The 26,251-nt window shown below is 42.3% G+C and overlaps 1 protein-coding gene across 5 annotated transcripts in view; it reads left to right on the top strand.

Moving 5' to 3' along the window:
* USP54 (ubiquitin specific peptidase 54) overlaps positions 1-26,251 on the top strand; it is a 176,617-nt gene that overhangs the window by 124,264 nt on the left and 26,102 nt on the right. For 3 of the 5 annotated variants that reach the window (XM_073560038.1, XM_073560034.1, XM_073560033.1), the window contains 11 exons: positions 5,835-5,969; positions 6,436-6,549; positions 6,878-6,960; positions 7,538-7,643; positions 7,761-7,907; positions 8,240-8,389; positions 11,147-11,315; positions 11,517-11,687; positions 13,771-13,902; positions 14,021-14,401; positions 24,574-24,811. In XM_073560038.1, coding sequence (XP_073416139.1) covers positions 5,835-5,969; positions 6,436-6,549; positions 6,878-6,960; positions 7,538-7,643; positions 7,761-7,907; positions 8,240-8,389; positions 11,147-11,315; positions 11,517-11,687; positions 13,771-13,902; positions 14,021-14,401; positions 24,574-24,811 — 1,826 coding nt within the window. The remainder of the gene's footprint in view (positions 1-5,834; positions 5,970-6,435; positions 6,550-6,877; positions 6,961-7,537; positions 7,644-7,760; positions 7,908-8,239; positions 8,390-11,146; positions 11,316-11,516; positions 11,688-13,770; positions 13,903-14,020; positions 14,402-24,573; positions 24,812-26,251) is intronic. The other 2 variants (XM_073560035.1, XM_073560036.1) reach the window with 2 other exon arrangements.

The raw sequence follows: 26,251 nt of genomic DNA, 5'->3' as shown, positions 1-26,251 counted from the left end.
GTCAGCTTTCAATCATCACAACCTGATCAGTCACGCCTCATTGAGCAGAACGGGAGAGGGAGAGCTGCTCTGTTGACTTGAGGTCAAATTAAGCCACAAAATCACACGCAGGAGCGGTCCATGACTGCTCTGAGTCAGCGCCATATGCAAATAAAGTCCGTGGAGCCTCATTTAAGAGTCTCAAACACGGGACTAGCCAGATCTTCCTCCAGGGCAGGACCCAGCCAAGGGGTGGCTCCTTTCGGAAACCACCATTGCCACCATATTAAGTGGCCCTTTAAGTCAATATCCAGCTCTTTACGAGTTTACAGATATGACAAGGGAAATACCAAGGCCAGGTATCCATCCACAGACAGCTGTTTCGGGCTGTTGCCCCTCATCAGTGTGGAGTAGGATTCTGGCTAGGTGGGAGCAATGCCTAGTAGACCAACATCACGAAACAATCACTGACTGAGTCGGCACCAGGCAGAACAGTAAGGTAGTCCATTTTTAGCCCCATGAAAAAAAAAAATGTCACTGTACACATGTCTGGAAGGAAAGCTCAATACCCTCCTGGACTAAGCCCATTTAGAGGTTTTGCTTTGATTTGAATACAAAGCCTTAATTTAGCTTTTTTTCCCCCCACTATTCCTATTTTAAGACGTGTGGATATCTTTGATTGACACCTATTATTCTAGAATCTTGGCTCAAGTAAAAAGAGCTGTAGGGCCAATATTTTTGGATATGGGTGGCTCTTAGACAGTTTCATTTGGACTCAAATATTGGTAAGCCGTCACCATGAATGGTGCAATTGGTTGTGGATACTGGTATCACTGTTATGCCAAATTACTTGGATTTTTTTTTTTCATTATGGGTTTCTCACTTGTTTATAGCCCAATTCCCCTCCACGCTGTTACAATAAAGTTTAGAAGCGAGTATGAGTCTTCTATGGAAATCTTCCATGGAACCTTTTTGCTGTGTGTTAATTACAACGCGGTGACAGACTAATCCGGGCGTCTTTGTTCAGATCTAAAACAATAGCTGAAAGAATGTGTGCCATGTAGCCACTCATTTTCTAAATGGGTGTTTCTCACTCGTGAAGAGGTAAAGTGTGTAGCCATTAAAAAGGATTTATTCACTTGTAAGGCACATGTATCCCATCATTTTCATTTACAGTGTGCGAGTCTCTTAGACGTGTTAGATTTTCTGAGGTCATGTACTTTAGCTACACCTGTTTACACCATCAATGGTCTATAGTGTATATACGGTATATAGCATTTCTGTACTGAAAGTGGGAATCCAGGCTGGACAATGCTCTTTGTCCATGACTGATCATATGAACGTAATGGTAAAAACAAGGAAGAAAACTTTTAACTAGTGATGATTGCAAGTGCTCGCTACTGGAGTTTGCCTAGGGTGCTCGGGTATGCACCGAGTATCGCGGGTTCTCGAGAGACCTGTTCAAGACCCGTGCCCTCATGTTTCACGGCTGTTAGGTCGGGGTCACCCGGCACTTGGACCAGAGTGTGTGGCTGCATGTATTTCTATGCAGCCACACACTCCGGTCCGAAGGCAGTGCCGGGTATTGATGCGAGAGACTTGAATCACTCTCACAAGTGTGACCCCAGGCTTAGACAGACACAACATGCAGGGATTGCCTGACATATACGGGAACAAGCATTTGAGCTAATCACCATTTGTAACACAACATACATTACATACATTAACCCCCTTAATAGGAACTTCTGAACTCTAATATTGTTAATATCTTTCCACAGTCTGCTGTGTAGTTTTTACCTCCTTTTTCCATTTTGCCATGTTGTGTAGTATTTTTCTTCATGTATACACAACTTTTTCCAAGACCGTGAATTCAAAAATAAGAGTGTCAGTTTTTGTTTGTTTTTAAAGCCATGCCGATGTCACACCGGGCCATGTGGTGATTGGTTTAGAAACGTTACTCTGGTGAATTGATTGTGATTGAGCTGACATATCGGATACAAGCTGTGGTCTAGGGTAGTTGAGTTTTTGGAAGAAAACAGACAAATGTTTGTTTTTTTCTTTAATCCTAGTCAACCCCTTCATCACCTGGCCATTTTTTGTTTTTCCTCCCCTTCTTCCAAGAGCCATATACTTTTTATACTTCCATCCATACAGCCGTACGAGGGCTTGTTTTTTGCAGGATGAGTTGTACTTTTGAATGACACCATTTTTTTTTTTTTTTTTTTTTTTTTTTTATATATATAGTGTTCTGGAAACTGGGGGAAAAAATTACAAGTGCGGCGAAATTGCAAACAAAAGTGCAATTCCACAATTGTTTTTTATTTACCATGTTCACTAAATGGTAAAACTGAACTAGAAATAGGATTCCCCCATGTAAGTATAAGAACACATACCAAGCACGTATAATTTACTTTCATGTATAATTTTATTTTTTAGTTAAGTGGTGAAAAAAATTCTGAAATTTGTATGAAAAAAAGTTTTTGGTTATGTTGCCATTTTCCCAGGACCTGTAGCATTTTCATTTTTCGGGATCTGTGGCTGGATGGGGGCTTATTATTTGCGCCCTGAGCTGACGTTTTTATTGATACCATTTTGGGGAAGATACAATATTTTGATAGGCTTTTATTGCTATGTTGCTTTGACCCAAAAAACATAATTCTGGCATTTTGATTTTTTTTCTCTCATTACTCTTTTTACCAATCGAATTAATTTACCTTTTGACAGATCAGACATTTCTGAATGCAGCGATACCAAATGTTTTTTTTTTTTTGTTCAATAGCGCAAAAGGCGGATGATTTGAACTTTTCTGGGGTCTTTTTTTTACATGTTTTTAAAATTATTATTTTTTTTTTTAAATGTATTTAATAGACTTGAAGCTGCAATCATCCAATCGCCTGTGCTACACATAGCAGCACATCAATACTGCTATGTATAGCAGAAATCACGAATGGCTGGTATTCACTGGAGGATTGTAATGGCAGGCACAGGGGTTTTTTGCAGACCTCCAACTGTCATGACAGCATATTGGGGACCCGCGATCACATGACAGGTGCACCGATGGGACGGGATTTGTGATGCACTTAAGTTCAGCTGTTGAAGATTGACAATCGGATTTAAGTGGTTAACAGCCAAGGGTGGAGCTCTGATCCACCTGTGGCTTTTAAAGGCACACGATGGCTGATTTAATCGGCCATCATGAGCAGGCGAAGATGCAGGCTCAGCGGCTGAGCCCATATCAAAGTCAGGGACACAACATGTGACGTAAATATACATCATGTGTCATGAACGGGTTAAGGCAAATGAGAATTATAATACTGCACTTGTGAGCTGAAAAAGAATTTTTCACAATCAGGCTAAGATTTTATCAGAGATGACCAGAACATTTAGGCTGTGCGGCCACAATGAGAATTTGGTGAGTTTTTCACGCTGCATATTTTCACTGTATATAAAACGCAGCATCTTACACTTCCAGCAAAGTGGATGGGATTAGTATAAACTAATTGGCATAAGTGCGTGTTTCAAATTCCCAACATCTCATTTTCTCTTGTGTGTAAGCTGAGTTTTGCATGGAAATTTTTCCCATCGACTTGCATTAGAAAAGCACAATCGTATTTAGTGAGTTTCCGCAGCATTGAATACGGACGAGTGCTCTGCGATAACACATCGCATAGCACTCGGACCGCTGTTAATCTATGGGGCAGCTCCCATCAGCGGTTTTTTTTTTCGGCTGTATTATACGTGCGAGTGAAATCGCAGCATGCTCCAATTGTCACCGACACTCGGCCGAGTCTCGGCTCACTCGCACCCATATAAGCCTAAGGATGCGAGTGATACAGCGCACACATCACTCGGATATCATCCGAGCACAGTTGCATGACACTCGGTTCCCACTCGCAGCAGAGCAGAAGCCCGAGGGTCATTGGCATATCGCATCCGATGCCATACGCTAGTGTGACCCCGGCCTAATAGTAAAAACTGCTCCAGGCACATGGACCCTACAGGCAGTCCTAGTTTTTGGTTCGGTTTCTGTTAAAATGTAGGTCTCTGACGTAATTATTCCCTAAAGAGCATCCCACCCGTACATGTGCTGTCTTCTGGGAAGCCGCACCATAATGCTCCCAGTGTGTCCACGCAATACATTTCCTCTGCCAGCAATTGATGCAGATTTTGTTGCAAACTTTGCCGCAGAAATGCTGCTGTTTTAGTGCCATTTTCACCATTGACTTTACCATGGATGAAATCCGCCCTGATAATAACCTGCAGCGTACTTTGACAAGCCGCGGATGTCTCCGCACTGCTCAATTCACGCTGCAGGCGAGATTTAGTAAAATCTCATCCGCCATACTGGAAAGCTTTTTGGTCCCCGATACGCAGCGCGTGTGAATCCACATTTAGCCATTTATAGTGTTTTATAAAATAATAGAAAATATTGTCAAGAAGGCAGAAGTAGCCATTTTTATTTTCCCTAGCCAGGCAATACGAATTTTCATGGACCTGGAATTTGCTACAAGACTCTTTTCACCAATATCACGTAATGATTCCGATAAAGCCATAGGGTTAATGCAACGGAAAGTCTTAAATACAAATATATCTTCAGACAGAATGTATGCGAATGGCAATATGTAGTAAATTTCCAAAATATGTAGCGTATTACTGTATCTGAATATTATACAACCATATACCGCAAAGATCAAAGGTGGTAAAGTACGCTCTGATAACGTTCACACTGTTCCTTCATTGTACATTTGAGGATGGGAAGCAATTATTTTGATAAATGTAAATATGAAGTTCTGCATGGAAGATTTCTTCCGTTGCCTTATAATAAAGCATCTCTTGTAGTGGCAGGGGTCATGGTTGATATTGGTTTCAGCAGTGGGATGAAGGCTTCATTTGTTCTGCGAACAGAGCTGCCTTGTCCTGTAGCATGGGCCTCATCTGTGCCAAAATACACAGCAGATCATGCATGATGACCTACGCTTATGTCTGCCTGGGTTTTTCTGTTCAATTTTTCTATTTTTATTGAAACATTTTATTGCACACAGAAAAAAAAATAAATAAATAAACTAAACCTTTCCTTGGTCTGAGTGAAAGAAGAGGGCAAAATAGGGTTGAAATCCTACAATGTAAGCATTGCTTATAGATGCAAACAAGGCTCAGGTGTCTGATTTATCCGCCACAAATGGGCCATGTGTGTTCCACCAAAAATCCCTCCAAATGTCCGCAAGGAAAGAATCTAAGGCCGGGTCACCTGAGCAATGATTCTCTTGTGCAAGAGACTCTGCTTCATTATGACAGTGATGATAATATGTGCAAACTAAAGCGCTGCAAAATATGTTAGCGCTATATAAAAATAGATTATTATTATGCAAATGACACTGTCAGAGTTTGAGCTGAGTATCAGTTTACTTCTCGCACCAGAGAATCACAGCACAGTTATGAAGAAGATGGAGAACTTTATTCATCTTCTCAATAGTCTGTGTCCGCTGTGTAAATTGGACTGCACTCGGATGTCAGAGTGCAGTCTGATGTTTTACTTTAAACCCATAGACTTGAATGGATGATAAGTGCATGATCTGATTTGTGCCGCTGCTTGCAGCATGCTGCGATTTTTCTTTTCATGCCAAATCCATGAAAAAAAAAAATCAGATCTGCACTACCCCATGGTGTAGCATTGTGCCAAGTGCTATCCGATTAAACATCACCTAGCGCTCGCTTGATAGGTGCGCTCTCGCTGACGCCAGGTTGCTTAGCGTGTTGGCCTAAGGGCATCTGTGCAGTGAATTCTATGGAGTTTGAGCACTTTGTGTTTTAAGATATGTAACTTATTCATTGGCCAAAATCTGTTCTCTACACAGGGGATATTCAACCAGTTTCAGTGTAGCAGTGAGAAGGTGTTACCGTCGGACGCCCTCCGCAGTGCCCTTGCCAAGACCTTTCAAGATGAGCAACGTTTCCAACTTGGTATCATGGATGATGCAGCAGAATGTTTTGTAAGCTATATACCGTATATATATACACACGTACATAGAATTTCTTTTTCTTTTTTTTTTTGTATGTCAGCCTGTATTTACTGTATAATAAATATATAAATTTACCCCAGTAAATTGGCTGGTTTTATTTCTGGGAACATGAACACTAGCTCCCTATTTCGGGTTATGCTCTGAAGAGTTGTGGCTGGAGTCGAGTGGAAATACTTATTCTTTTATGCTGGTTTAAAATCTGCCACTTATAATATTGTAATATTCTACTATATTAATTGGTAATAAGCTCCATTTGGCTCCTGGCGCAGTTCCTTGCTCTCCAATGTCAGGTTATGGGGGGAATTGTCCATGGTTGTATTCTGAAGGCTTACTAATGTAAGTGTTGACCAAGTCTTCCTTTGTGTACGTTTCAGTAGTAGAGTTCTTGTAATATACCAATTCTTGCTCACCAGAAGAATAATTTTTCGGTTTGCAGGAAAATCTTCTGATTCGCCTCCACATTCACATCGCAGATGAATCCAAAGAAGATATCTGCACCGCCCAGCACTGCATTTCTCATCAAAAGTTTGCAATGACCTTATTTGAGCAGGTATATTGGTAATTTCTTTACCAGTTTCAGTTCCGTTACTTTACACAAACCTTTGTGGGCTTAGTGCGCTAACGGGTTTTGTGCCAAAAAAATGATGTGATCGGCTGCTGTGGCCAGTTTTAGTTTACCGCTTTGCTCACTGTCAAGCTCCTGGCGCAGTGCAGTTAGAGCTTTTATTCTTTTCATTAAACGCTCAGACACCCCATTAAATTCAGTGGGGGTCCATTGGGGTTTGCTGGTGGGAAATGTGATCTGCCAAGGCTCTGTTATCGGCTATTATGGTGTGTGCTCTGCGTTCATTGTTCAGCAATTTAATCTGCTTTTGCAGTGTGTTTGTACCAGCTGTGGTGCCACATCAGACCCTCTGCCTTTCATTCAGATGGTGCATTATATCTCTACTACAGCTCTCTGGTAAGGTTTTTTTTTCCATTTCTACTCAATCTTCTATTATATTAGTCAGTGACCGTTGTACCTAGAGCACACTCCCAACATGGTCCCATAGGAGGCATTGAGTTCTCTCCAGATTACAGGGTCCTCCTGTATGTTATAAACCATAGTGTTGCTATAGCCATAGAATAAAATGTTTCTATATTTTTTAAGTATATGATCCAACATTAAATACATCTAACACAGAACGTTGTGGTTTAGTTCTATGCAAACCTTGTCTTTTCCTTTGTTACCCATCCTAAATTTCAGAGCTTTCTATTTAATAGGGGTGATGTAATGATAACTAATGGATACAGACCTTGCAATTACGTTTTAATAAAAGAAGAACCGCCTCTTCCCTACTGGCATCCACAGCTCTTCTTTTGATTGCCTGGCCTGGCTCGACTCGCTGCAGTGATGTCACGCCAGGCCGTCTAATCAAAATAAGAGTTATGGATGCTGAGAGGTGTTATCATTTTTATATATTTTTGTTACTGCTCCTATTCCTCTGTGGCGCATTACCGTCTTAAATGACGCTATTATTTTCCTGCTTGCACTCTAGCAACCAGGCAATATGTATGTTGGAAAGGAGAGAAAAGCCAACCCCTGACATGTTTGGAGAATTACTGCAAAAAGCGAGTACAATGGGAGACTTGAGGAACTGTCCTGTGAGTACTCAATGTAGTGCTTTTTTTTAACCCTTTAACGCTTCCAATGGAATGGAAAATATACTTTATTGTTTCTGTACTTTGTATTCCGTTATAACAGCGACATTAACTTTACAGAGCAATTGTGGTGAGAAAATCCGCATCCGTCGAGTACTCATGAACTCCCCCCAGATCATAACGATAGGACTGGTGTGGGACTCTGACCACTCTGATCTTGCTGAGGATGTCATTCACAGTCTTGGGACCTGCCTGAAGCTCGGGGATGTGAGTGTCTCTATAGGTTGTTGAATTTCCAGACCAGACGATCGATATAGCCTCATTTCCGTTCTGTGATTCTAACAGCATCCCATAAAGGAGTAATAGCCTGTATAATTGCTCCATATAGTGTCCTTGTCCCATCCAACCTTGCTTCTGTAAAGTGCTCAGTTCTTTTGTTACATCCAATCCTTGACATTTTACGTTACTATAGAAATGATATCCTGATATTTCACTTACTCATTCTAAAATAAAAAAAAAAAAAACCTTGAATGTGGCTGCATTGCTGAGCACCATATTAACTCATACATGATAGATTTGTCGGCTTCTTTTCTTCTCAGCTATTCTATAGAGTGACAGATGACCGAGCGAAACACTCTGAGCTCTATTTGGTCGGGATGATCTGTTATTATGGCAAACATTATTCCACATTCTTCTTTCAAACCAAAATACGCAAGTGGATGTATTTCGATGATGCCCATGTAAAAGAGGTAATCAAAGTAATAAATCTACTGTATTTGACATTTACATGATTCACAGCAAATAATCAAAATGGTCTCTGACAGTATAGGAGGTTTGCGTTGTGGTCATGCCAGTCACTATGGATTTCACTGTGTGGGTTGTTTTTGGGAATGACCATATTGAATACAGTGTGACAGTAGTTAATCCCAGGATTGCCTGACCCTAAGATGCCATTCACATTGATCCCTAGGGATAGTGAGCAGCAGGGATTTGCTCATATAGGTCCTCATATTTATAGATGATTGTTGTTTCCCCTTTCCCTGACTATTAATTATGAATGGTTATATAATTTTTGCCCCCCACCTCCCTTGATTCATTATTTTGTTAGTGCAATTTTGCTGTTAGTACCTTTCTTTATTTGTACCTTATTTATTTAATTTGGCCCCTTAATTTAATTTTACTATCGTCTCACTATTTTTTTGGGCTGAAGAATTCAACGTTATGGGCGCAATTTTGGTTATCCTGATGTTTTAGCTTAATCGTAACAAGCACGGTTTTTACGATTTTGTGCAATTGTACTTTGTACCCTAGCAAAGTGAAAAAAAAAAAAAAAATTTTTAAAAGCACAACTGAAGGCTAAAGCCCCCATCACACATAGTGATCTCGCTAGCGAGATCGCTGCTGAGTCACAAGTTTTGTGATACAACAGCGATCTCACTGCTGGCCAGCACGCATCGCTGCATGTGACAGGCGGGAGACCAGCGATCAGTGCGCTGGTAACCAAGGTACACATCGGGTTTCTAAGGGGCGCGCGGCATGTCGCTGGTGCTGATCGCTGGTGAAGCTGCCTGTTTGGCAGCTCACCAGCGATCACATAGCGACTCACCAGCGATCCTGACAAGGTGATATCGTTGTTGGGATCGCTGGTAAGTCGCTATGTATGACGGGGCCCTTACATGCAATATTTTCAGGGATTGTGTGACTGCAGGAAGGTGCAAGAAAAAAAAATTGTAAAACTTTCATGCACCGTAGTGAAATTTTTGATGCCAAAATGTCGACAACAACAAATACCACAAGTCAAAAAAAGAATAGTCCCATAAAGTGCAAATGATGAATCTGCTGTCTTTCAGTTTGTAACTGGAGGAAAGCTCATTTGCTTATGTTTAGATGACAATTGGTTCTCCAAAATGTTTTTCGTTTGCATTGTCTCATATTGAGGCACGTTTTCACGTCCGGTCACGGGTAGTAGTGCATGTTAATTACAGTTTCCTACAAGTGGTACTGAAAGCTTACACTATACAAAAGGCAGGCAATGACTTGTAAAGGAACAATGAGGCAAACGAATTAATACTGTCTAATTTTTAGTAGAAGATTCATTTACCCTGAAAGATTACCGTGGGCAAGCATTTCTCCATGATCTTTCATTGTAAAGCGCCTTAAAATTGCCAAATGAACGAGTAAAATGCTTTTTCTTTGAGTGAAATTATTTTTTTAAGCAAGCTTTAAAAATCATCGCTCTTAGCAGCACATTGTTCTCTGCAGCCCAGGCCCTGTTTATACAGAACAGTCTAATACAGATGGTTCTGTGCGGTGTTCCTGTGTAAACATGCTCTTTACCGAGCACTGATAAGCTAACAAGTGGCTGAATGGTGGTCCTGAAGTACCGCACATCGACTAATCTAAGCAGAGCCTTAGGCCGGAGTCACACTAGCTATTAAATCGGACGAATGCAATGCGATAAAAAATCGCATTGCATTCGTCCCAATGTTATTCTATGGTGCTGCTCCCATCATGCGTTTTTTTATCGGATCCGTTCCTCGGACCGAGACAATCGCAGCATGCTGCGATTGTCACCGATTTTCGGATCGGATTCAACAATGCAAGTCTATGGATGCGATTAAAAATCGCATTGAAAACGCACCACACGTGTGACTTGCGATTAAATCGCAAGACTTCTCCAGGTCATCATGAAAGAGCATCAGGCATTGGCATTGGATGTCAATTTGATGCTTAGATGCGAATAAAATCTGTTCATCGCCGGAAAATGGGATGACAGACAGATCCCTGGACAAGAAATCTTTGTGCGATTTCGTACCGTTAAAACCGGACCGATTTTTTTTTTTTTTTTTATTCGTTGAGTATGACTCCAGCCTTAGACTGAAAATACACTAAAGACTTGATGACTGTGAGCCATCTTTTCTAGTGTAGTCTTAGGGTGTGTGCACACGCTGCGGATGCACAGCAGTTTTGGCCCTACGGATCCGCAGCAGTTTTTGCTGCGTTGTATAGTACCATTATAATCAATGCAAAACAAAAACCGCTGTGCACATGCTGCGGCTTTTTCTGCGCGGATTTGCTGCGATTTCAAATCCGCAGCATGTCAATTCTTTGTGCGGAATCCGCTGCGGTTTTACACCTGCTCCATTGTACAGATGTCAAACCGCAGGGGAAAACCGCAGGCTAATTCACAGATAAACCACAGGTCTTTTGACCTGCGGATTTTGCTAAATCCGTGCGGAAAAATCTGCAGACCAATCCGCAGCGTGTGCACATATCCTTAATCTACACCTTTTAGATAAAAATGTTAGCTTAATTTCTGCTACAAATTTGTGCTCCAATTTTTGTTTTTCTTCTTTGGTGCAAAAAGTGTCTCGAGCACAAATATGGTACAAGTCGTGAAAGATTAGTTTTCTGGTGCATTTAGCATAATTAATATTCCCGCCAATGTGTTTCCATTTATTTGCTAACATTTGTTATTTTAATATATATATATTTTTTTATTCTAGATTGGTCCAAAATGGAAAGATGTGGTTACAAAGTGCATAAAGGGGCACTATCAGCCATTGCTCCTTTTGTACGCTGATCCCAGAGGTACTCCAGTGTCTGTTCCAGATGTTTTGTCTCAGATGGATATTCGTCAGTACAGCAGAACATGTTATGACAGTGAAGACTCTGGTAATTGCACGCCTTTTTATCTAATGCTGCCTTTCCTTAAGGCAGTGCAGTAGGTATTGTGTAAGGGCTGAATGTGTGCAGAATTGTACTGGTGAATTATTAGCTTTATTTTAGTATCCGTCTTTGTTGGCTACACCGCTTCCTTATCTATACGCTGCCTGAATAGCATGTCACAGCTGTGAATTACTACTTGTACCGCAGGCAGGGAGCCCTCAATCTCCAGTGACACCAGGACGGACTCTTCCACCGACAGCTATCACTACAAACATTCCCATCATGAATCTGTGGTGAGCCACTTCTCCTCTGACTCCCAAGGCACCGTCATCTACAACTTGGAGAACGACGCGGCATCGCAGAGCAGTAGGGATACAGGTACCAGAACTCAATATGTCTCATTTGGAAATAATTCTGCCATCTCTCTTTCTATCTCTTTCTATTAAACCTACCAGGTATATATATAAAAAAACCATCCATAATTAAATTTGAACTTAACCCGAACAGCTTAAAAATAAAATAATTCCAGTTTAAACATTTAATCAAATTCTGGCTATAATTAATTTTGATCTACATTATCTTCTATATGTAAGCCTGGGATATAATTCCTTTTTATCTTGAATTTTAAAGTGCTGAGATAGTTGGGGCACCTTGATGTACCATGACATCACCATGATTGCACACAATCTGATGCTGTGCCCTTGTGATTGAGAGAGAGCCCTCTGATCTTGGCAGTTTAACACCTTAGATTGCATAGTCAATAGTATTTAAAGAGAATTCATCAGCAGGTTTTTTGCTATGAAATCTAATAGCAGCATGGCGTAAGGGCCTGCTTCCAGCAATGTCACTTTGCTGGGCTGCTTGGTGCCGTTTGGATAGAATCTCTGTTTTCTCTGCTGTAGTAGTTAGAATTGTGTGCTGGGTATAACCCTGCTACACTCCTGATTGGCAGCTTACTGTGTACATGGTCAGGAAGCTGCCAATCAGTGGTGGGGGCGTGGTTATACAGATTAGCATGATTTACTTGCACTTAAGACTTTGTCCTACTGTGATAATCTCCTGCTGATAAAACACTGTATTGAAACTTCAGCACGCAGCCTAATAAGTGACACATTTCTGGAATCTGGGTCTATGCCCCTAATTGTGCTGCTCTCAGATTAAACAGCAAAAAACTACTGACAGATTGGGATTAAAAAAAAAATAATTTTATATAAAAAGCTAGTCTTAAAAAAAAAAAAAATAAAAAAAAAAATAAATCTCAGAAGGAAGGAACAAAAAAAAACTTTCAGAAAAAGTGGTCTAATTTTTTTTTAGATTTCTTTTTTTTTTTTTTTTTTTTAAATCCATATACCTGATATGATATAGTTTCAATCCTAATAACCCTTAAGCTAAAGCTAACACTTTATGTAAAACATAATCTGGTATAGACATAATCGTTATAACGTATAGCAAGACGCCAATAGGTTATTTGTGCAAATGGACAAACGGTGTAGCTTTAAAACAGGAAAAAGTATGACAGATTTTTTTTTTTTTTTTTTTATTCCGCCCATAAAAATACTGTAATAATTGTCACTATATTTTATATTCCACACAATGGTAGCTTTGAACGATATAACAAAAACCAAGCCCCTATATAAACTATATTGACATAAAATATAGAAAGTTATTCAGCACACAACGAATAAAAAAAAAAAAAGCAAAATGTGGATGGCCCTTAAAACGTTTGCCTGGTACTTTTACATTGCTGGCCTATGCTTTGGATAGGTCATCAATACCAGATCGTGGGGAGGCACCACTGCCAGTCTGTGCCGGCGGTGACCCATTGTGATCAGTTGCCGAGCCGTTCCTATTTGACTGAATGGGGGTGGATCTGCAGAACACCATGGCGGGCGGCTGCTGTACAGTGGATCTAGCTGTGCTTTTCTACTACGCAGCGGATCTTCACATCGGTTATACTGTATTAGAATCACCGCCGGGGCCTAATGATTTAATGTGCGACAAGCAGAAGCGTCTGTTCATCTGCTCGTAAGCTCTGTGCCTATGTTCACGGATGCCCTAGAAGCACTATACATACAGCAGCTAATTTAACGTCTAAATAATATCCAGAAATTGATTATAGATTTAAGGTGGAATTTTCCTCCAAGGTGTTAATTGATTTACTGTATTTTACCTGGAATGGATGTAAATATTCTTCTTTTTCCTTTGATGTAACCAATAGAACCATTATCCTTTACCAAGCATTGTATTGCGTGCAAACCGATTCAGAGCTCAGCTGTTGTTATCGTCATGAGTCTCACATTTGTGGGAATTTATGCCTCAGTTACTCTGAAGAAAGCCAACGTGTGATATCACATTAGGTATTTCGCGGTTTCCATGGTATACATTATTATAAAGAGGTGTAAGGTTGCTGTGCAGGTATCCTCATTTTCTAGGGTTTTATGGTGTACTTTCTTGTATACAGGACACCTGACAGATAGTGAGTGTAGTCAGAGACATTTTTCAAGGAAGGGACCCTTAACTGACCGAAAACGAAGTTCCAGTCGGCCTCGGAGAAAAGGAGATGAGTCCCAATCTTCAGGTTATCACAGTGAAGGTCTGACCTGCACTTTTCCTAGTGGTCCTGCTTCATATCACTTTTTCCTTTCTTCAATGAGCTTTGCTTCTGTTTTTAACATGTGGCTTTCTCTTTGATTGCTTGTTCATTGTATTAGGTGAAACCTTAAAGGAGAAGCAGGCTCCCAGAGCAGGCCTGAAGCTGTCCAGCAGTTCCAGTAGGTTGAGAGACTTTAAAGCAACTGTTAGCAATATGATTCACAGTAGACCATCGCAAGCATCACAAACCACACCAAGCATACATCATGTTGGAAGTGCAGTGGATCAAGCCGAAATCAAGCCACCCTCAAGTTTAGCAGTAAGACCGAGGGACTGGGAAATGGACAATAACAGCAGTGAGATGAAATCTGGGTTATCCGGCAGGTATCGGCCCACTTGGCGTCCAACACGTGAGCCATTAAATGTTGATAGTGTTTTCAGAACTGAAAAGAGAAAAAATACAGGATACAGTCCACTCAGTCCCTTCTCAGAAGAAGCTGGTAAGATGATGTCCTCCTTAAGCATCTTATGCTCGTTTGCTCATCTTGAAGTCCTCTGGTCTCCGTGTCAGATCTTCTTTACACTTTGACGTCCATATTTGTCTCACTAAAGAGGAGAACGTTGTTTATAGTGAAACCTGGTTTTACATCAGGCACATTTACATTTTAGCTGTAATGGTTCTACCTAGGCATACTGAAGGATTCTGTAGTTTTAGCGAGGTGTGGTTTGTCCCATTTTCATTTTGAGTGAATGCATGTCAGGACTTGTTGCTTTATATGCTGCACCCTGATGTATATGTATTTCCCATGCATGTGCTTGTGTTCTTATAGACAAAGTTTCTGAAGGGAATCTGTCAGCAGGTTTTTATTGTGTAATCTTAGAGCAGCAGGATGAAGGGGCTGAGAGTGTGATTCCAGCGATGTATAACTTGACTATGTGTTGTTGTTTCGATAAAATAAATGTTTTCTCTGCTGCTAACCCAACCCACACCACTAATTAGTAGTGCTCAGCGTACATTGTATATTGATGGAAAGCGGTTAATCAATGGTGGGGGCGGGTTACACGGAGCCGTTTACTAAGAGGCGTAGACACCTAGTCTTGTAGTGATAATCCTGCTGATAAAACACTCATTTGTATCAAAGTGACAGTATGCAGACCAGCAAATGAGACATCACTAGAATCTGGGTCTATGCTATTAAAGGTATGGCTCAAGATTAGAAAAATATGGCTCCCTTCTTCTAAAATGGCATGACACCAGTACACAGGTTATATGTGGTACTCCTGCTCTACTCTACTAATTCCAGTAAAGCTAAGCAGCAGTAGCGGATCCAACCTGCCGCCAGGTGTTGTGATCTTTAACGCTGGTTTCACACATCTGTGCTTCTTCTGACCCGAATATGAGAAAATCATATAAAGTCATATGTTAAAGTTTGGGCACCCCTATTAATGTTAACCTTTTTTCTTTATAACAATTTTGGTTTTTGCAACAGCTATTTCAGTTTCATATATCTAATAACTGATGGACTCGGTTATATTTCTGGATTCAAATGAGGTTTATTGTGCTAACAGAAAATGTGCAATCTGCATTTAAACAAAAGTATGGGCACCCTTATCATTTTCTTGATTTGAACACTCCTAACTACTTTTTACTGACTTCCTGACGCACTAAATTGGTTTTGTAACCTCATTGAGCTTTGAACTTCATAGCCAGGTGTATCAAATCATGAGAAAAGGTATTTAAGGTGGCCACTTGCAAGTAGTTCTCCTATTTGATTCTCCTATGAAGAGTGGCATCATGGGCTCCTCAAAACCAGGGCTGTGGAGTCGGTAAGGCTACTTTCACACATCAGGTTTTCGGCGTCAGGCGCGATCCGGCGTCGTGCCGGAACGCCGGATCCGGCAAATGTTTAGTAAAACCGGATGTGACGGATCCGGTTTTCTGCCGGATCCGTCTTTTTCTTGACAGACAAAACCGGATCCGTCTCATCCGGTTCATCCGTTTTTCTATCCGTTTTTCGACGGATTACGCCGGATCCGGTTTTTAAAATTGACCCTTGTGGCCTTCCGAACGGGATTGGCTACTGGAAAACTATATATAGCATGTTCCTACAGCCCTTCTTTGACAGGTTGTAGAGGAGAAAGTGCAGGTTGGAGAGAAGAGCAAGTTTACTGGCGAAGATGGATGTTGTCATTGGAAATATTTTGAAGAATTTGGCGGATTTTACAGCGGAGGCAAATCGTTTGAGGGTGATTGTTCTGGAGAAGGAGAGAGCGAGACAGCAGCGCATCAGGCATCGTAGACGACGTTTGTGGATCCACCCCATCACAGCCAAGAGAATGACGCGTGGGGTCTATTCTACACTCTGCATGGACCTTAGACGAAACCCGGATAAATTTTTTGGATATGTTAGGATGAAAATGGAGAATTTTGATTACTTGGTGGAGCGCATTGCACACCTCATAAGAAAAGCGGACACCTATTGCCGCTTCTCCGTTTCACCCGCAGAGCGTCTGATGGTGACTTTAAGGTAAGCCACATTTATTGGATATGATCGCATCAGAGCACACTTTCACTGCAATCTTGTTGGTGGTAATTTGTATCTCCAAGTGTTAGGTCAGTTTTGGTATAATGCTGTGATTTAAAACTAATTTATTGTTTGTTAATTCCCCACAGATTTCTTGCAACTGGAGAATCACTTTCGTCACTGCATTTCCAGTATAGACTCGGGATTTCCACCATATCTGGAATTGTGAAGTACACATGCCGTGCACTGTGGGACTCCTTAGCTGAAGAGTTTTTACCAGAGCCCACAACAGAGAGGTGGATTGAAATTGCTGACAAGTTTCAACAGATATGTCAGTTTCCAAACTGCTTGGGCGCTGTGGACGGGAAACATATCCGCATTGTAAAGCCAGCTGGATCTGGATCGGAATATTTCAATTACAAGAAATATTTTTCAATTGTCCTCATGGCCATCGCTGACGCGGAATACAAATTTATTGCGGTTGATATTGGGGCCTATGGCCGCTCCAATGACTCTCAAGTTTTCAAACTGTCTGCCATGGGGCGTAAACTGTATGGAAACACCTTCCAGTTCCCACCACCTAGACCGCTGCCGCAAACATCTGGTCCACCTATGCCATTTGTCTGTGTAGGGGATGAAGCCTTCCAGCTGTCAGAACACCTTTTGAAACCGTACTCTAGCAGAGGATTGACAAGACCAAAACGCATTTTTAATTACCGCCTCACAAGAGCAAGAAGAATGGTTGAATGTACCTTTGGTATTCTGACAGCCAAATGGCGGGTCCTATTGACTGCGATCAACCTCAAGACAGAAACTGTGGACGAGGTGATCAAAGCGTGCGTGGTACTCCACAATTTTGTTATATGCAAGGAACCCATTTCCATTGAGGACACCTCTGAAGAAACCACCTTGCAAGATTACCATGACATTACCACTAGAAGTTCTGTGACGGTTTCAGTAATGAGGGACAATTTTGCCCTATACTTTATGTCACCTCAAGGCAGAGTACACTGGCAGGATGACAGAGTGTGAAAGATTTGTGCCCCAAACTTGTGTACCTTCTGTACCAACAGTATATACCTTTGCCAACCAAAGTTGGCTATCTTGTCATGGTCTCTATTTTTAGCTTTAGGCCACAGGTGTGTACCTGGTTGTGTTTTATGCAAAGTATTTCACCTTTTAACAAAAGTTGTGTACATTGTTAGGAAATCACCAACAATAAACACAACTTTTTAGGTGAAATACTTTGCTTCAAACACAACCAGGAACACAACTGTGGCAAAAAGCTAAAATTTACCCACAGTTATATACCTAGTTTTGAATACCATTTCGCCTTTTAAATACCCTGTATTTAACCTTTTTCGCCGCAGAAAGAAATGACAGACAACCAGTGTAAAATAATTTAACTTTTATTGAAAAATGTTTTTTTTAGTAAACTTTTTTAAAATTTTAATAAACATGTTTAATAAAAATTTGAAACTATAAAACTGAAACCATAAAACTGGTCATTTTTATTTAAAAACACACATTATAATTCTGTGTAGTGTGTGGTGGAAATACTGCTGTAGGGGCTGCGGGACACTTCGACACTGGGAGTGTGGAGAGAGGACTGGGATCGTTGTGGGGAAGGAACACTTAGAGGTGAAGGTGTGGAAAAAACTACAGAATGGGTGGACATGTGGGAAGCAGAAGAGGTGGTGGGTGGTGGAGTGGAGGGTTGGGCAGGGACTGTAGGAGCAGATGATGTTGATGGCAAGTTGTATGGGGAAGGAGTTTGGTACGGGGCAGGTTGCTGGAAGTGGGGAGATGTCTGGTACGGGGCAGGTTGCTGGAAGTGGGGAGATGTCTGGTACGGGGCAGGTTGCTGGAAGTGGGGAGATGTCTGGTACGAGGCAGGTTGCTGGAAGTGGGGAGATGTCTGGTACGGGGCAGGTTGCTGGAAGTGGGGAGATGTCTGGTACGGGGCAGGTTGCTGGAAGTGGGGAGATGTCTGGTACTGTGGAGTTTGCAGGTACTGTGGAGTTTGCAGGTACTGTGGAGTTTGCAGGTACTGTGGAGGTTGCTGGTGCTGGGGAGGTTGCTGGTGCTGGGGAGGTGGCTGGTGCTGGGGAGGTGGCTGGTGCTGGGGAGGTGGCTGGTGCTGGGGAGGTGGCTGGTGCTGGGGAGGTGGATGGTATGTAATAGGAGGGGGAGGATGGAAAGTGGCTGGAGGTGGATGGTATGTAATAGGAGGGGGAGGATGGAAAGTGGCTGGAGGGGGTGTAGATGTAATAGGAGGGGGAGGATGGAAAGTGGCTGGAGGGGGTGTAGATGTAATAGGAGGGGGAGGATGGAAAGTGGCTGGAGGGGGTGTAGATGTAATAGGAGGGGGAGGATGGAAAGTGGCTGGAGGGGGTGCAGGTGGAGAAACTACTGTGGTGGTGGGAGGAGGAGGAGGAGGTTGGGAGGTAACTTGCTGGAGAGCAGCGTGGCATGAATGCATTACATGCATCTGCTGGGCAGGAGAGAGCGTTTCCATGCGCTCCACAACAGACCTGAAAAAGGTGTGGTTTGGCGAAGATCTTGCTTCTGAATGCATGGTTTGCAGAAGTGTCTTCACCTCCAGAATGCTGGAGTTGATCTGCTGATAGCCTGCGGAGATTTGCTCTGACAAGACTTTTAGACAGTTCTGGAAAGATGCATTCAGATGCAAGAACTCTGGCGCATAAGTCTTTTCCTGACCCCTCTGCCGCTGCCGCCCAGTACCCGCAGGTGTACTAGAGGTGGCAGGGGCAGAAGGGTGGGGTAAAGGGAAAGCGATCTCCTCACCAGCAGCTTCATGTAATGTAGGCGGCCACGATGCTCCTGTGCTGGTGGATGGGACAGATGGGTCGAATGTGTGGGAAGGCTGGGAAGGTGCAGATGTACCGGGGCGGTCGAAGTGTCCCTCGGTGCCGGTCTCCTCAGGGATCGCCTCAGAAGGGTCCAATCGTGCAGGCTCCCGAGTGCTGCTCACCGTGCTGTGGAATAAAGAGAAAAAAAAACAATTAAAATACTGACATGGTATGGCCCTGGCTGAAAAAAAAATTTACATCTAACATTTTTTTTCACATGTGGTGTGTAATATTTACCTTCTGGTGACCATTGTTTCACGGAGGAACGACAGGGCTTCTGCGTACTTGTACTTGCTCCTGCGTCCTCCAGATCCACTCGGGGCCCGCATCTCTTTATTGAACTCCTTCTTGAAACGATCCCTCACAGACCGCCACCGATTCACAATTCTGTTCCCTGAAACGAGAAAGGAGTGGTTAGTATACAACATCAGTGTTTCCCAAACTCCAGTCCTCATGGTCCCCAGGGGTCATGTTTTCAGGATTTCCATAGTAAATAGAAATCCTGAACACATGATCCGTGGGGACCACGAGGACTGGAGTTCGGGAAACACTGGTTTACATCAAGCAACCGGTACTGTATATACTTACGCTCTGTAATCTGGGCCCGAACATCGAGGTCCTCCCAGCGGCCCACAAGGAGCGAACAGATTTCCTCCCAGAGTCGTCGGGTAACGATCAGGTCAGCGTGGCGGCGGTCAGCCATATTCCAGAGCGGCTCCCTTTCTCTGACAAGATCGATGAGGCGGTCCATATCAATCCCTCCATCCTCAACGTCAGAGTCGGGAGCACGCTGTGAAGGCTGTTAAAGAAAAAGACAAAAATAACATAATTAGCCTCCACAAAAGAAATGAAATAAAAAGTGCAAAAAAAACAAAGCAAAAATATTTATACTTACACGCTGGTGACCGCCGCGTTGCTGTCGCCGACGACCCTGGGAGGCACTGCGAGCACCTCTTGGCCAAGCACCAGATTGGGAAGACTAGAGAAGAAAACAAAAAAAGTTATGTCTTTGGATGTAGGCATTTGTTTGCTGTGTGTGGTCTGCAGAACTTTGTTTTCTATGTGTTGTGTGTAGTGTGATGTGTTTCTGCGTTTGATGCAAAAAACTTACCAATTGTGAGCCCACTCCAGGTGTCTGTCCACCCCTTCCTTCTTCTTCTGGGAGCTCCTCTTCATCTTGTGATTCCTGTTTTGAAATAAAAGGCCATGAATAGACATATATTACAGAGAAGATGGATTTTGGAAATAAAAACTTACCGTCAAACGCTGACGATGCGAGGGAGGGCTCCCAGAAGATGATGTGCTGTCTTCCTGGTGGCCATACTCCATGCCTGTGGGTGGTGTTGAAGCTGCTGCCATTGCTGCTGCTGCTGCATCTATTGGGCGGCTGTTGAATAAAGAGAAACAAAGGGCCAATGAATATCTTGATATTCAATAGCCCTAGTTTGGAGGAATGGGTTATTTGATAATTACCGTCTCTCCTCTGCTGCTGGCCTCCCCTCCTCAGCATGTTCTATTTGCTGCTCCATTTGGGGTGGTGGTGGTGCGGATGGTGCTGCAGTGGTCTCCTGCCTTCTCCTGCGCCTGGTTGCTGTCTTGGGTGGCATGTTGGGTGTGGCTGTGGGTCCCACTGTCTTGCTTTTATATATGTCTTGTGGGCAGAGCTACTGAGCATGCTCAGACCAAAAAACCGGATCTGGCCGCCGGATCAGGCTTTCGCCGGATCCGGCGCATTGCGGCGCTCATAGGCTTTCATTGTGTGAAAAAGCCGGACGCGCCGGATCCGGCGTGTCCGGCTTTTTCGCCGGAGACAAAAAAACGTTACAGTAGACGTTTTTTCCAGACGCCGGATCGCGACACATTGCGACACATTGCCGGATCCGGCGATAACCGGATGAAACGCATGGCCATCCGGCGCGATCCGGCGCAAATGCAAGTCAATGGGGGGGAAACCGGATCCGGCATTGCATTTCGCCGGATCCGGTTTCTGTCAAAAGCGCCGGATCGCGCCTGACGGCGAAAACCTGATGTGTGAAAGAGGCCTAAGCCAAACCTGTGACTCCGACTCCTCAATTTCCCTTACACCGACTCCGACTCCACGACTCCGACTCCCACACATATTGCTTATATTTAAGTGAAAAATTTATTGTAGTACAATGTGAACCTCAGACATTTAATCATTTTTATGATCCAATAATCAAGATATTTAGATAGAACAGAATATATATTGGTGTACTACCCGGTTTTCATTCTTTTTGGTACAGATACGATATGGATAGACAGATATGGATAAATGGATAGATAGAGCAGATTTCTAATCTGCTTTTGCTATTGAAAACATTATCTATGAGCTCAAAAACCTTTCAGGTGATGCAGTTTTTTAAAAAGATGATCAGCTTTTGCAGCTGATAAACGTATCCTCAAAAAACACAGGAAAAACGCTGTGTGTGAATGTAGCCTTAGATCAGGAATAGAACAGCCATTTATAGGACATTTCATAACTTTCCCAAACTGCTATGAAAAAATATTCAGCACATCCTGCATTGAATTACTGTACCCAATTTATTATATATTTTAGGAGTTGGAGTCGGTCCATTTTACACCGACTCCAACTCCGACTCCGACTCCACCAAAATGAGCACCGACTCCGACTCCACAGCCCTGCTCAAAACAACTCTCAAATGATCTGAAAACAAAGATTATTCAACATAGCTTTTCAGGGGAAGGATACAAAAAGTTGTCTCAGAGATTTAACCTGTCAGTTTCCACTGTGAGGAACATAGTAAGGAAATGGAAGAACACAGGTACAGTTCTTGTTAAGTCCAGAAGTGGCAGGCCAAGAAAAATATCAGAAAGGCAGAGAAGAAGAATGGTGAGAACAGTCAAGGACAATCCACAGACCACCTCCAAAGACCTGCAGCATCATCTTACTGCAGATGGTGTCACTGTGCATCGGTCAACAATACAGCGCACTTTGCACAAGGAGAAGCTGTATGGGAGAGTGATGCGAAAGAAGCCGTTTCTGCAAGCACGCCACAGAGTCGCCTGAGGTATGCAAAAGCACATTTGGACAAGCCAGTTACATTTTGGAAGAAGGTCCTGTGGACTGATGAAACAAAGATTGAGTTGTTTGGTCATACAAAAAGGCGTCATGCATGGAGGCTAAAAAACACAGCATTCCAAGAAAAACACTTTGCTACCCACAGTAAAATTTGGTGGAGGTTCCATCATGCTTTGGGGCTGTGTGGCTAATGCCGGCACCGGGAATCTTGTTAAAGTTGAGGGTCGCATGGATTCGACTCGGTATCAGCAGATTCTTGACAATAATGTGCTAGAATCAGTGACGAAGTTGAAGTTACGCAGGGGATAGATATTTCAGCAAGACAATGATCCAATACACTGCTCCAAATCTACTCAGGCATTCATGCAGAGGAACAATTACAATGTTCTGGAATGGCCATCCCAGTCCCCAGACCTGAATATCATTGAACATCTGTGTGATGATTTGAAGCGGGCTGTCCATGCTCGGCGACCATTAAACTTAACTGAACTGGAATTGTTTCGTAAACAGGAATGGTCACAAATGCCTTCATCCAGGATCCAGGAACTCATTAATAGCTACAGGAAGCGACTAGAGGCTGTTATTTTCGCAAAAGGAGGATCTACAAAATATTAATGTCACTTTTATGTTGAGGTGCCCATACTTTTGCACCGGTCAAATTTTGTTTAAATGCAGATTGCACATTTTCTGTTAGTACAATAAACCTCATTTGAATCCAGAAATATAACCAAGTCCATCAGTTATTAGATATATAAAACTGAAATAGCTGTTGCAAAAAACAAAATTGTTATAAAGAAAAAAGGTTAACATTAATAGGGGTGCCCAAACTTTAACATATGACTGTATGCCTAATGAGTTTGTCAAGTTGCCGATGTGTGAAACCTGCCTGAATGACGGAAAGCATATTTTTACTATGGTAGACAACCCTAAAGCAATAGTAAAAATGCTGCCCAGGGGGTTAAAAAAAAATAAAAAAAATGTCTTTTTTTTTTTTTTTTTTCTTTTGAAATATCGATGTTGTGATGAGTTGGCATCTATAATGAAAAATACTGTTATAAAGGAAAAATATAATCAGAAGATGACCTACTATTGAAATTATGTTTAGATTTTTGTTGTTGATTTTTTTTTTTTTTTTTTTTTTTTTTTTTTTTTTTGATAATGTGATAAAAATAATAAATTGGTATTCCTGCAGTTTTTCACACTGGACAACTGTAGGCTAATACATCCTGTTCTTTCAGGAAATAATCATTAGCTGCTATAGACTAACTCAGTTCCTGTCCTTTGTGCTGAAGCATCTAATGAGCGTGTGCAAAGATCAGGGGGGATTTACACTGAAAGATTGTCGCGCACGAGCATTAATTGTTTCACGTAAACAGGTTCCTCATTACTCGATGAATGAGCAGAATACTAGCTTATCGGTTGTTTAGTGTAGCCGTTCAGTCCGTGTGAACAAACTCATGGCGAAGGGACAGGAACTCTGAAGTCTCCTGTTGTGAATCCTATGTTATCAGCTTTGTACAGAGATGTTACCTGTGGGTGAAATATTGTCTGTGATAATAATGAGACTGCTGAAAAGTCCTCTATAAAGAACAGGAAGTAGGAGTCTTAAATAGCCCAAGTGATAAGTGTGAAGTTTTCATAAATGTAACTTAAAAACTGATTAAATGAAGGTCATTTTATGATGTATTCCCTTCAACATTAGCGTAGATATTAATGCTTGTAGGATATGTCATGAATAGAGTTGAGCGACTTTGGGCGGATCGAGTTTCGTGAAACCCGAATGAAACAAAATAAGTTTCAGATGAAACTCGTCCGACTAGAGCAAAAAAAGTCGGAGTTTCGTCCGACTTTTATTTCCCATTGACTTGCATTGGGGTCGGGTTTCGGACGAAACTCCGACTTTGTTTTGCTCTAGTCGGACGAGTTTCATCTGAAACTTATTTTGTTTCATTCGGGTTTCACGAAACCCGATCCGACCAAAGTCGCTCAACTCTAGTCATGAACCTTGTTTGCAGCTGTCCACATCCCTGATTGTGGTGTGATATACCATCCTTGTGACTTCACATCCATTAATCTAGCACACATGGACAGGGGCGAGTGGGCTTTTAAGGTTCAAAACTGTTATGTCTTCACCTTTGTCAGCTTCAGAATTTTTCAGGATTTCATAGAGTGAAATATAATGATAAATTTACTTTAATTGTTTTCTCTAAAAGCCAAGGAACTCTCAGTCAGTGATCGGAGGGAAACTGCCAATCCTGATACACAGGAGAAGCATCCATGTGTGAAATATAGAAGTTGGGGTGTTGGACGTGGGACTCCTCCTCATCTGGTGGATCAGCAGCAGCCTCGTCTTATTCAGAGGATGGAGTCTGGCTATGAAAGTAGTGAACGGAACAGCAACAGTCCCATCAGCATGGACTTGCCTTTATCAGAGAATTGTAGTGCTTTTCGGTAAACACGTTTGTATGATTATTTATTAAGAACACATATTTTACATAGCAGAACGTGTTTTGGAATAACCGTATGCATAGCATGGACAACATGGATTGTAAAGGGCACCCTGCCTGTCTAATATTTCTGTAATGCAGTCCATATTAATTGCTACAATAAACTATCAGGTGAGGTCAGGAATAATGTTACTAATTAGATACACACTGCACCCTTTCCCCAAGCCTACCTTTCCATTTCACAATGTCCATGCAGCTGTCCTCTGTGTGATTATAATTAATCAGTGTTGCTTAGGGTTACCCACACACAGCGGTAATGCACCACAGAGTGCCAGTGCACATTTTAAGATCTTACTCACGGTGCAGGAAAGCAGAGACCATCCAGCCCCTGAACGTGATGTCACTTGTAGGATTAGGGCTGGGACTGGTGTCTGCTTGGAGTGTAATCTCCTTACATTGTGCACTGACAGTTCGCTTTCTTGCTGCCTCGTCACTTTTCATGAGATCTGGTGAGGGAGCACACTATCACTATGCATTACAAAGTGAAACTGATCCTGTGGAGCATATGTCGGAATTGACAATCAACGTATACTCGGTAGAGCAGGGATTAGCCCAGCCCCTGAAATGGAGGTCACTGATGACACTTCGTTTCTGGGAGGGGACAGAGTCTGTAGCAAAGACCACAGCCTCTGCCCCCTGATAAAAGCCTGTGCCGCTGCTGTAATAGCGCACCATGCCAGCCACAGCTGCTGGCTTCCAGCACACATCCTACTCGCCTTCTGGTGTGCCCCAGCTGGCATTGCATCTTGTTCGTTCTGGCTCCAGCAGCTCATCTGGCCGAGCGATCACATGGTCCCGCTCATTAAGGTAATGAATATGCACGTCTCTCCACTCCCATAGGCGTGGAGGGAATATTCATTACCTTAATGAGCAGGGCCACGTGATCACTCGGCCGGAAGAGCTGCTGGCACTGGAACGAGATGCAGCGAGAGCGCGCAGGCAAGGTAAGTAGTTTTGTTTTTTTTTGTTTGTTTTTTTAGGAACCATGCATACAAGGATAGGGGATAAGGAGCCATGCATACAAGGATAGGGGATAATGCATACCCGGCTTATACTCGAGTCAATAAGTTTACCCAGTATTTTGTGGAAAAATTAGGTGCCATGGCTTATACTCGGGTCGGCTTATACTCAAGTATATGTAGCAGATTATTGCATTAATTAGACAGACCTTTAGGATTAAAATAAATGTTAGTTTCGGACAACCCCATTAATAAGAGATGAGAATATTTATTATCTTTAAATGCAAAATGAAAACAATAAGTATGCTGTAAATCATATTTTTACACTTTTATTTGTGGTTTAGCTGCCTAAAAGACAGAGTTTTTTTTTTTTTTTTTTGCTTTTTTTTTGTTAAAGCTGCTCGCATAGAAAGGATAATAATTGA

Source organism: Dendrobates tinctorius, unplaced genomic scaffold (assembly GCF_039654945.1).
Source record: "Dendrobates tinctorius isolate UK_male_01 unplaced genomic scaffold, ASM3965494v1 ptg000292l, whole genome shotgun sequence".
Classification (NCBI taxonomy): Eukaryota; Metazoa; Chordata; class Amphibia; order Anura; family Dendrobatidae; genus Dendrobates; species Dendrobates tinctorius.
This window is presented reverse-complemented; position numbering and strand designations above follow the sequence as displayed.